The sequence below is a fragment of the Triturus cristatus genome, chromosome 10 (genome assembly GCF_964204655.1).
Source record: "Triturus cristatus chromosome 10, aTriCri1.1, whole genome shotgun sequence".
Classification (NCBI taxonomy): Eukaryota; Metazoa; Chordata; class Amphibia; order Caudata; family Salamandridae; genus Triturus; species Triturus cristatus.
The window spans coordinates 1,018,228,238-1,018,241,211 of NC_140593.1; the positions used below are offsets into that span (position 1 = coordinate 1,018,228,238).

Here is a 12,974-nt window from a genome sequence, read left to right on the forward strand (position 1 = left end):
CTAACTGCCAAGCCATGTCTTCCCTGGACCGGAAACAAGCTTCCTAGGACCGGTTTCTGGCATTTCAGCCGTCTTTAGCCAGGCTTGCTTGAATCCAGTGGCAAAGTGAGCAAGGGACTCACGTCTGAGCATACCCTGCCAACTTATGGCGAACAAAGCAAAAACCAAAGGAAATGATGGACGGAGTGTTGAACATTGTAAGCACTCACCCCCAGTCAACTGATCTGGGTTTAATCCATCACCGTTCTTGGCAGGGTATGCTCAGACGTTATTTATTCAGCATGTTCTATTTAATTCCCGATTGCAAAAGCATATGGCGAACTCCTGCATGAAGAGAAGCTTTGAGTCAATTGTTATGCTTCAGAGTGTAGCAGAATGTTCTGTTTTCCGAACCAATGAGTGTATGTGCTGGGATATCCGTGCACTGAAATACCGGTTTGAGTAATGAAACAAGTTAAATAAAGTTTATCTTCAACACTCTAATCAGGTTTCAGGCAATGTTATTAAATTCCATAGCTATGAGAGAACTATTTCCATTGTTTAAACTCTTTGACAAGGCACCTTCAGCATCAAGAGTCCATTGAAATTGGGTGCAATCTAAATGTAAGAATATACAAAAAATGTACAGGAAAAGATTTTTTACAAATATAGACTTGCCTTTTAATTTTGAATATTAAATAGTTTTTTAAATTACAAGCATTTTAATCACTATGCATGATAATCAATGTACAGTAAAAATTTTACAATTTAAAAATGTACACCATTTAAAGATAGTTTGACCTGAAATTCCATTATCTTGACATTTTGTCATAACCGTAGATCTGTATTAAATTACATTTGAAAAGCTTCATATCTAGGATCGTATTGCATTTCTGCATATACAGCATTTATCATTGTATATACATCAGTACCATTTAAGTTACATTTACAAGACTGTGCAAGTTCCAACAATGTATGAAACAAAAATTAATATTCACAAATCATTCAAGTTCATCTGATTAACAGGTTGCTGGTAATACAAACACTTGTTTCCACCACATTTAAAAAGTCTTGATGCAATAATATATATATATTGTATATTTACATATACACAAATACAGCATTTACGAATCTTAAATATACAGAGAATATTCACTTAAATTTATGATCTATACATAACAAATTAATTAATGTACGTAAGACTAACTAAAGGAGGAGAAATGAACTTTTTTTTAGCAAAATAGTTAAACTTGTCTCCCATACAGCATAGAACTTGGTATTTCAATTTTAAAACAATAAAACAAAAACAGACCCTCACCATTCAAACCAGAAATGGCTACAAGAATCACAGAATCAATTGTATTAAAATTGAAAACATGCCATTTCTGGCAGTAAATTCATTTTCCTTGAACAATAGATTCATGATACAAGTTTTTATAGCTAAAACCAAATACTTACAAAAATATGGGCGCAATTTAACAGATTATGTGCACAAGTATTTCTTAAACTAAAACAAGTACACTGTGAATATTATTTATTGTAATCACAAAAAGATAAGACAAACTTTTCTAATCAAAGTTCATCCCACTTACTGCTTCACATATTCAATCAATGACATCGCAAACACCTCTTTTTTTTTTTAAATAGAAATGACTAACCCACCCACATAATGCTGCACTACTTTGACTGACAGTCAAGTAAAATGATGACTTACATTAAATGGCTGCATTGCGTTCATGGGACACAACACCCTTTTTCCTTTTCTTTTTACATTTAATATTTTTGCTGATGCTAGGATAAATATGTACACTGCACCTTGTTCCAGGACATTGTGCTTAAGGCTATTAATGGCCCAGCCATCAATGTTGTTCTGTTCCAAATTAAAATCCTTACTGACCCAATCAAAATAGGCTTCAAACTAGTGAATAGCTGTTTTAAGATTGTATTTCAAATGTAACTTCTTTATGTCCAATTGGAATTACACGATCGTCCGCTTACTGTTGCAAACTTACTGTGAAATAGTGTAACCGGTTTATAATACATATTTCTTAGAATACTGACAAACTATTCATTTAAAGAATGTAAAAGTTGGAAGATGAGCCATAACTGGCATCCTCACTCCTACTGAAATTTTAAGCAAATTAATTTTACATCCATTACTGCAGAGTTCAAAACCATGCAATCAATGAAACATAATCAACCAATTAGGACAGACGTATCGCCATTCATTCCATACTTCACTTGCAATCCTAATAACTGAAGCTACATAAATCATACTTCCAGCCAGACATTTAAATGCATTAATGGCTTAACTTCAGCTGGAGAAGAGGTCAGGGAAATAAAACAGCATGAACAACTAATAAATACAACTGTTCTATATCAGCAAATTACTAAATACCATTAAAACCAAAGAATGTGCTCCCAGAATTCAATTCCCGTTCTCTTGCAGGACGGTAAAGACTGTGTAAAGCATGCAACATAATGGTTAACCACCTGTAATTTGTGCAAAGGCGATTCAGATTCCACACCCATTTAGTGTTTGGTTTCACTAGTGAATTCTAGTATTTGTGCCAATTAGTGCTTCATTTGATGGTGGCATAAGAGAGAAGATGCATGAATGCTAGGAACAGGACTACATGTATTTCACAGAAGCCGAGGAACACATGCTGCTCTTATGGTTTTGCTTCAAAGCTGTTTTTAGACAAAGGCTAAATACTGTGATACAATTTGGTCGGTGACTTCAAAGCCTGCTGAAGTTGGAAAGTAACCAGGAGTAAGGTGTGGCTAGAAAGAACAGTGCCGCCGTTCAGAAATATGGTGAGTGTTAACATAAGAGCAGAGCCATCACGATAATAAAAACAATCATATGAAGGAAACATGAGAGGTCAGCATAAACAAGGGTGGATTGCAAAAAGTGGGCACACCTTAAATATCAACTACAAAGATTAAACCATTTTCGCTGCCCAGATTCTACTTAATGGAAAATGGACATGTCTGCCACGGAGGAGGAAAACATTCTACAAAGTGGGAAAGTAAAATCTAAGAAAGATGCCATTGACACATAAGAGTCATGCAGGGTCAATATAAATTAAGTACACTGATTGGTTGGTTATGAATTGTAATGCCCTATCCACTTCATATAAGAAACAAACGAATAAATTAAGCCTACTAGTGTCAAACAGGAGAATGACCCAACACAACAAGCCACTTGTAAGATTGCAAGACGTGATATACAGACAAAGTTAATGTGGCCCCAACTCTACTAGAAGATTGGTATTACAAGGAAAAGTCACATAATTAGCAAATGGTGGCTTACCTGAGGGATGTATGTTCCTAGTGTTTTCAAATTAGCTTATATAAACAAGGCTCAACACCACAATGCCCTGAAACGGTGCTTAACATAAGTGACAAGCTACTGGAGAAAGTGGGGCTGCGGAATCTCTTTCAAATTACACTATGACAGTGCAGGTTTAAGTCAAAACTAAACAAAATAAAACAAAAGCATGCATGGCAAAGTCTATGCAAGAAAAAACATTTAGTTAACAAAGTTGGAAGAACACAGCGTTGTTCTTGACACAACCATTCGATTAGCGGACTTTTGTGTTGCCCTACATTTCCTAAAAGATAAATCTCAAGCACCGATGCACATAAATCTCATTCGACAAAAAGCATAGAGCACAGTTCCAAGTGCCAAATTCTTTTGGGAAAAGCACATTTCTTTAGATTAATCTTTTGCAAGGCTGGCAGACCCTCCATTGTTCCAAATTCCAAAGCACGTGTGTACAAATAATGACACACGCACATGAACATCATAAGACCATAAAGACTTATTTATGCCACACATCAAATGTTTCTGTCTAAACTCAAACACCAAATTAATCTGGCAAATCATAGGTTTTGAACAAGTCTAATTCTTTCATAAATAATTGAAAATAAATGCCAAGCATACATATACAGGACATTTACAGCTTGATTTCTTTTTCATGTAAACACACCCATAATTACTAATAACTATATGCATACCGTATGTTACGTATTCTGCAGCTGGTAGTGTGAGATTTCTTTTTAATGTTCCAGACTTGCAATCTGCCATCACATTCACATAAAGAACATATAAGACATTAAGTTTTAACTGTATCAGTTTTGAGTTCAGGGCATCTACACAGGCTAGGAAGCAATTATTCATAGTGCATTGATACTAGAGACAACTATGACGTAGTGGAGTGTGCTTTGTCACTTTGTACCAACAGATGCAACTACAAACTAATGTCTATCCTTATAAAAACATTTTAAACAACCACCTGTGAAGTGGGGTAATACATATACAAGCACGTCAAGTAAATCATTTATGAAGTAAAACAAATAAGAAAATTATTACACATTCCCAAACGAAGCAAAAAACATCCAGTTCATAAAAACAAATATCTGAAGATTTAGTACTTCAAGTATTTGGGAGCATAGCTGCTGATTTATATATTCAAATGACAAGCAAATTGCACTGAATTTAACAGAATATTAAAAAAGGTCATTGAACAACATATTGATTTCAACAGGACATCTTTCAGTGTTCACTTCCATGCTACATTTCCTATAGTATCTTCATGTTGCTGTGGTAAATTCCATTGCTTTCTGTGCAAGTGAGCTATATGTGAGTATTTCCTTTTTGAAAATCAAAAAATATGTAATCCTGTCACAAAAAAGTCATTAATCTTTTTCTCCATCTTCACTGCTTCCTATAAAAGAGTAAGACAAAAATGAAAATATGTGAGAATTTCAGAGGCACTGAAGTGGTAACCAAGAATTTACTATGTATACCAGTGTCATACGTTGCACATCATTCAGTGAAACAAAATTTGAGACACCCACAGTAGTTGGGCTGCTGTATTACATTTTTGCTCTTCAATTTGTTAAATATAACCAACTGCAGCTTTCAGCACCTGCTACGCTCCCATACATCTGGTCACTTCACACATTAGCTCAATGTCACATTAAGAATCAAGTGTGAATGTTGAAAAAAATGTTTTCACCACAACCAACTGCCAATAAGTCACTAAGCAGTGAATGGTATCTTAACGCTTATCAGTGAATGTATTGCCAGTGCAAATACAACTTTTCAACTTCATTGTTCAACCCCCTCTTATTTTATCAGTTTGATAAAGAATTTATATTTGTATTTCTATTTTGAAACATTGTTTTATGTTCTCTGCTGTATTTTCCCTGCCACAGCTCTAGAATTTTTTTTTTAATTTACCAGCTCTTACTGGTAGACAGGTCAAGACCTAGCACCTACTCTTCACGGGTTATTTCAACCAGTCCAACAATAGCTAGTAATTAAAAATTACATGTGGCACATCATGGGTGGCTTAAAAAATCTGCTCTAGCTCCTTAGTCCAATAATCCAATCCCATATAGTTAAATTAAATCTCTTGAATCTATGATAGAGCCCACCCATTTTGGAATGAAATCATCACGAGGAAGATCCGAGGATCTTGCCATCATTAATCGAACAAACACGACTAACAATAAGGGTAGTGTTCTCTTGTCAGGGTATGCACCCCTCACTTTATTTGCCAACATAAAATGTGTGTATAGTGTTAAGCTTTCTTGTTAATAGGGAGGGTGAAGCAGCTACCACATGCAGGGTAGGAGTTCAGAAGCTGAGGGCTGAGACATAAGGTAGGCCTGTCCTGCACAAAGGACCAGACCCATTCAACTCAAGGCATATATATTTGTGAAACAGGAGTTTCACCATCATAATGGCAGATTTTCACACCACTCTGAAAAGCTTTACCGTTGTCGGGCCGTAGAATTTTGTGGCAATGGAGTATCAAATCATGTGGCAGGACTATGTAAAGTATGTGTCTAAGGAAAGACACATTAAGCAGCACATTCACTGGCAGCATTAATTTGATCAATTGAACTGGAAACAAATTTTGTTTGAAAATACACAAATTTGCAGTAAAAAGGGCAATTGCAAATCACAACTTTGCTTGGCCTGGAGATCGTTCTCTCAATCGATTGATGAAGGGTAAACAAAGCTTAAATATTCAAATTCTAATCAGTGCTCACTAACGGCGATCCCTTGATGAGAAAAGCTTCAACAAGTGTGTTTCTAACACTGCAAAGGGCATTTTTTTTCCTAAACTGCTGCATTCTTTAATACATTTCTAAATATTGTTCTCTTCTTTTTATTGCACTTACTATTTTAAACACACGTCACTGTATCCAAAAACACTTTTTTCAAGCTCACTACCCCACAATAAAATATGCATTATAAAATATATATTCCTAATAACATGTAAAAAGACCTTATACTTATACCTCGGATTATAGTGACATTTACAGGCCACTTGGCCTTGTGAATTATAATTTTACCAGAACCCAGCACTGGCAATAGTAGATTCCCACATTCCGTCATGCTAGCACACATAAATGTGGCACTACAATACATTATACGGAATATGGCATTAACAAACACAGATTGAGAGTTTATTACTGCAGTGTAATGGTCAAATTCCATGGCACTACCACAGTACAACGTAAAAGACTTTAGAAAACAAGTAGGCCCTGTATACTTATACACGGTTTGACAACTCTGAAGTTGAAGGACAGAAGAGAAGTGATGTTGCGCATAATCTCAAATGCTAGCTGCAATTTCTACAACCTGGGGAAGATTATGGCCAGTTTTTTGGTTCAACTGAACTTCTAGTCTAATAACTCAGTGGCTGATAGTGGCACTTAGAAAACGAGGTCAGTATGGCGGTGATTCAGATGAAGACCCTTTGACCATGGGCTTCGATTTTTCACTATTAGGAGTTGATCCAAGTGTTGTTTTAGCCATTCATAGATGGATTTCAGATATGAGATGGGTGCTTTTCCTGGATCCTGCTCCTCACCTAGGTGGGCATGTGTATGGCAGTTAAATGCCTGTACTATGTGGAGAGTTATGCTTTCCTAACCTTTTGCCTGGCGCATCCTTTAGTTTCTCCATAAGTGAACAATCAGTGATACACTAAGATGTTTTGGGTTTGACGTCCTACCAACACATCACAACGTTATGCTGGCATGGGGCCATACCCAATTTAATTCCCCCAAATACTGAAGGTTTACTACACCATCAGGGACCTGGTTTTGGGAAACAATGTTGGTGGAAGCTGAGATTTTAGTGCAGCAGAGGGCTTTTAGCTGTTCTCACAAGTGGAGTCTATTGATCGTTGCATAAAATGTATTTTAGTCTCACCCAACTGAGGTCCTTCAACTGCATCTATGCACTATATACTCTGTGTTTGAACTAGTAGCAGCAGAAAATGGTAGTTTTTATTGCTTGGTATGGCCAGTTCAACTTCCCAGTCATTGTGGTAGCGCCTGTGGCTGTGATTTAGCAGTACCACTCCTCTCTGGCCGTAGCCCTGCCAAAACACAGAAGAGAAGGCATACTTCTGTCAGAGCAGCCAAAAGACAGAACTAAGCTCTGCTCAGGGTTTCTGAATTGTGTGTGTCTAGTCCAAATCATGTTCCCATCCGTAGCACTCCAACACATATTTGATAATTAGAACAGACTCTAAATCATAAAAATCCCTCTCTGAGAATCTGCACTGCATTCCCGAATCGCTAAATTTCTAGGCAAGTTGGTGTGCCTTTCCCCTTCTTTGCGAAAATTGAGAAAGAAAGCCTGCGCAGGTGCCCTCCGTTTTAGCTGGTGGTTTTATGTTATGTGAACTTAGCATTTTGACTCACCTGACCAGTAAGTACCCCGTTTTTATTTTTTACAAATCAAACTGGCCACTGGCCCTCCTCAAGAAAAGGGTTTGAATTTGCTTTGACTTTGGTTGCACCAGTCCAGAAGGCCTTTTAACTACAAAGAGACCTTAGGAGGTTGCATTTTTACCCAAGGCTAGGAATAAGCCGCAGACTATAGCACACAACCGGCTACTATGACCCGCCCTGGAGAAGAGGAAGCTGTACTGCACAGTGTGTGGAGAGGAGCTGGCCGTGGCCCAGGAACAAAGCCCAGCACACTTAGGCATATGTTGAAGTCTCTCTGTGTAACTGAGCCAACCACGAGCCATAATGAACTTTCAGCCCAATTGGCCGGAACTGAATTGAAGACAATGACTTTGCAAAAGGGTCAAGGTAATCAAGGCATTATGCCTAAATTCAATGTGGCAAACCTTCATTGCCTTGACCCCTGACTTTGTGGGAGGTTGTATTAATTTATTCTCAGAAGGATAGCACAACTTTCATTTCACCCTCAACTTAAGAAGTATGACCTAATTTGAGAACCATTTGAACCATTGCTCTAGCCCTTAAATTACAGAGAAACTGCAGCGTAAAGACAAAAATGGACTAGCCTAAAAACTAGTTCCCCAAGTCTCAGTTGGAAGCAGTTTATCAAGTGGGTGCCTCAGCTCCCATAGGTTTGCAGTTCATTTGAAAATGTCGACCTTATTAACGAGAGTGTGCAAAATATTTAAGATAAGAGGGTATCCAAAATAATTAATTATGCTAAAAGAGCAACACTTACCTTGTTCAATGTCTGAATCTGTAAGATGTGTTATAGAAAAGCTTGCTATGTTTGCAGGAGAGATGGAGAACCGAGAATATGTTGAGGCGTGGTTCCAGCTTTTTTCTGGACTCCTGGGAGGTGGCGGAGGAGAGAAATACTTGGATGCTTGAATCGAATGCTTGTTATTAATCAGGCTGTTGGCTGTTTTAGAAAGAAACGATGGCTGTGGGGAAGAGAAGTCATCATCCCACTCAAACCCTCCTCCTGAAATAGAAATAAACATCAAATACAATTAACAAAATTAAAATACTAAGGCTGGGACTTCAGCCTGTCACTTTAGAGAACACGTATGAACATAACCACAGAGAATGTCTCTGACTTTGAGACTGTTAACCCAACTCTACACTTTGAAACACTATGGGGTTGTGATTGGATCATAGTCACATCAATAGCAAACAATTGTAGAAAAGCTAGCAAGAGGAAACCTCTTAAACCTAATAAAATGGCACATGTAGGCAGGTGGGGAGGAGTAACTTATTTTTACCCATTTCATTCGGACAAACCAAGTTCACTCTAGCCTTCTGTATCTGGCTAGTGCTTTACACAGGCCATTCAGTAGCTCGGTGATCTAAGGTTCATAAAGGTTAATTTGGATCACTGAAAAGTATTTCCTCAAATAGCTCATCCTGTCTTTTGAGCAACCAAATCCATGTGGTGTAAATAAAGAGTTGGCTTTAGTTTACTTCATTAGAGAAACTCATCTCTTTAGATTTTTGGTCGCTAATTGTTAAACGTGAAACCTCTTTGAAGTGTTTCAGTTCTTTTAGTAGAGCGGGGATATGGCGCTGGCTCAGTCAGGAAAGGTACAATGTTGTCTGAAAACAGGACTGGTGTTCACAAAGCATTTCAACTCTGTAGCAGGGCACCAATGAGAGGACAAATAAAAGGGGAAACATCAGTGACTCGTTTCTCTTGAGAATATATCACTGGTAGTGAGAAGTGTGAATTTATATATCTTTCTACAAAGGTATAATTAAGGTTGACTGCATGAAGATTAAGATTATAGGGCTCAATCAAACAGGTCGCTGTTTTTTTTCTAATACAAAAAGGCACAGCCCCCTTCTTTATCATATTAAGTGAGAAAACAGCTGTTCAAGTTTGTCACTAAAGGCCTTGTATGACAAATTTAAAATTTAGTGCAAATTGGGCATCATCTCCTGCTTGTCTGGCTAAAACAGAGGAGCTTTAGCCAGACTTTTGAAGCAAACATGGTGAGCACTTGGATGTATTTCTTGACATCAAAATCACAATTTAGAAACACAACTGAGAAGTACGAGACGCACTATCCTGGATCCCCATCAGGCTTGAAAAGGAGACAAAGTGTATCCCGTCATTATATTCGTAACAGTACCTGTCTGTTGACATAAGCTGAATACTTCGGTGAGTTGGCCAAACAACAAGAGAGTGAAATACCTTGTAAAAGCATCACATAAAGAAACATGGCCGCTGTGTTTTGATGCTAAGCATGTGTGACTTTGTTCTGTACCTCTTTGTTGCTGCTAGGGCCTTCTAAGGCAGCAGCGGTGTCAGGCTCTAGGGAAGGGGGTGTCTTTTACTTGTTCAGTCTTGTTTTATGGTCAAGTTTTTGCTCACTAAAGTTTCTCAGTAATCATGAAGTAAGTCTCTCAAAAATCTTTCTGGATGTGTGAACTCCTCTTGTTGCTTCTGCTTCCTTTCAGCTCTCAGATCCTGCCTGGTGCACTTTTTCCCCCCATCAGTGGTATGTTCTTTTGATGTTCCAAGCAGTTACAGCAAAAGAATAGCAGAAAAGGAAGCCGACCTCAAAGGAATCTTCTCTTTTCTGAGGAAAGCAACAGATTTTTAGCTTTCACCTTTTAGCTAGCACTGCTGGACAGAGGTCTTGATTGATTGTTAGGGTGCCCCTTTTGAACTGGAATTACTAATTTTGTGGTTTCCACTTATTTATTTTTTTAATAATGAAAGTGTACCAGGGTCAGTATGTCTGGTGAATCCTGGTTCTTAAATTGGGATGTGGAGTGTGGGGGGTTCTATCGAGGAGGACATCAGAGTCATCTATGAAATGTTAAATATCTTTGAAGAATTCCTGGACATGTATTTCCAGGTTAGTCTGTGGGAATCCAGTATTTATAGTTCTGATCTTTTGATGGTTTGTGCAGGTGTAATGAGCCTCCTTCTTAGCACTAGTAATGATGCTTTAGAATAACTGACTGAATGGCAACACAAACTCTAATTTCTGATCACTCCTAAGAAAACATTTTAAACTGAAAACAAAATCTGTTTATACATTTTTACCTTTCACAACTATCTGTACAAATGCGTGTCACCCCCTACCACCAAGCCTATGAAAATGAACTACCGTAATTTAACATTTTCAGAGAACTGAACATGTAGTTTAAGCTGACTGTCCAATCAACTGAGCTCTCTAGCCCATTCATTTTCCAGGGCTACAGGGAGAAAAGAAAATCTGCAGCACATGCTAGTAATTAGCATATCCCTAAGTGAGCAAGTCTCGGGCACAAACACAGTTTAAGTACAATAAGCCAATTGTCAATGCAAGAACAGTTAATAAGTGTGCTGTGGGACATTGCAAAACCTCTTATACCACTGGCAATTTAAAACTAGCCAATACTAATTGTTTACTCACACAGAACACACGCAACCGTTACCACACCATGAGACCACAGTCATTTGCTTTTCAGCCCTTCAAATCATACACAGAACTCGGGGAACAATTGTAGATGATGCAATGCACCTTAAAGTGAGAACTATCCTTCTAAAGCTAAACTTCTCCACAAACCATGTTTCCCTTGAAGACCAAAACAACCCCAGTATATATACACAGGTCTTACTGTCGTTTTTGGAGACAAGGATTCCAGGCTGGCCTCTTTTTTGGCAGAGACTTACTCATACTACATGTGGAGTTCACAACCATTTGCAAGATGCGTGCAAGCCCCTGGCGAAGGTACTGATGGCTACACAAGCCTTTTCTCATAGCAAGTCCTTGGCTGGACCTTCCTCTCAACCCTGCCTGTATGAACAGCACGGTTGTCTCTTGTCTTGGCCAACAGTCACCGATATGTCTCTCTTTGCTCGCTTTCCTCAAGGACTTTAGGCTTTAAGGCTGTTCACCATATTGCCTGCAATTCGGACGTGGCTCAGTGTGGGAGTGGCTCCCCATAGCTCGCATTTATCAGTTACCCAGGTTTTCGGTGACTTGCAGCCCTGCCTGGGCCAGCTGCTTCAGGCGACCTCCATGCCAGCGATGGCCCCATTAACCATGACCACTTCCTCAACATTTTCATTCAGCTGCAGAACTTTGAAAGTTCAGAACAAGCGCAGGATGCCACGCGAGGGGGCAAGTACCTGAAGCTCTCCCTTTCCAAATCCGTTTATGGGGTACCACCCTCCTGAAGCAGGCCCTAGGGTTGGCAGCCATTTTCATACCCTAAAATAGGAATGGAATGCATCTTTGTTTGTGGTGCAAAGGTTAACACGAGCAACTGAAGGACTGGTCAGTTCAAAGGGTGCCCCTTCCAAGGCGAACCCCTGTGTCGCTGTGTGATCGATTGCTGCCGGATGGGGTCAAAAATAGCTGACAGAGAACAGGTGCCAATGTTAAGGCCGACACACCTCTCGGGTCCCTTCTCGGTCTGCACCCAACAATTAGTCATTTCTTTAGAGAGAGAAAGGCTTACTGAAACAAAACAGATAAAGAAAATACTAAGCTGCATTTTAATCATATAACCATGTAAAGGTTTTATTTAAAGGGAAAAGAGTCATACAGGAAGCATAGGTTTCTTTAAGAAGCTTTAAATATGTAAATCTGGAAAAGATTTTGAAGTCATGTATATGCCAAAAGAAAACTATGAGTGAAATGCTTGCAATTTTACATTTCAAGCTACTAGGCATAAAGAGTATGTGCTGTGTCCCACAACTCTTCCGTACTCGCTTTTACCTTATGACTGCCGACTAGCTGTAGGCAAGTCAGTCTGATCCCACTCCACAAGCAATAGTCAGACTAAACTGCTAGGGGACGCAGGCTTGAGAGTAAATAAACATGCTCCGTGCTTTTTTGATTCCTTGGGCTATGTCAGTGTGGTGTGAAGCCTTCTTTCAGCCCAGCAACTTCACTGATGCACGAAGTGAGTCTGAGAATCAGTTTGTCCTCCCACCCCCGTGCCAGTGGCATGTATGTGCCTTACATCCACTAACTAGAGTTCAGGTGTAACTGTGCTAGAGCTGGTGGAATCAAAAGTGGGTTGAATGGGAGGTACAAATGACTACAGGGAGAGAGGTTGGAATACAGATACATTTTGATTTTTTTTACTCTAATGCAGTATATGCTCATCTAGCCAGTGCTCTCCATCTCTAACGCACGTGACAATATTTCAAAGGACATAAACAGGAGAAAAGCAGCAGCTTTGGTACAAATGGAGCACAGAGAGGG

At 38.9% G+C, this 12,974-nt stretch overlaps 1 protein-coding gene across 1 annotated transcript in view; it reads right to left on the bottom strand.

Annotated features, from left to right (window-relative positions):
* Positions 1 to 635: 635 nt before the first annotated feature.
* Positions 636 to 12,974, bottom strand: part of LMTK2 (lemur tyrosine kinase 2) — a 215,770-nt gene continuing 203,431 nt past the window's right edge. The window contains exons 13-14 of the mRNA XM_085629011.1: positions 8,504 to 8,749; positions 636 to 4,712 (exon numbers count right to left, since the gene is read on the bottom strand). Of these exons, the coding sequence (XP_085485137.1) occupies positions 4,684 to 4,712; positions 8,504 to 8,749 (275 nt within the window). The 3' untranslated portion in view covers positions 636 to 4,683. The remainder of the gene's footprint in view (positions 4,713 to 8,503; positions 8,750 to 12,974) is intronic.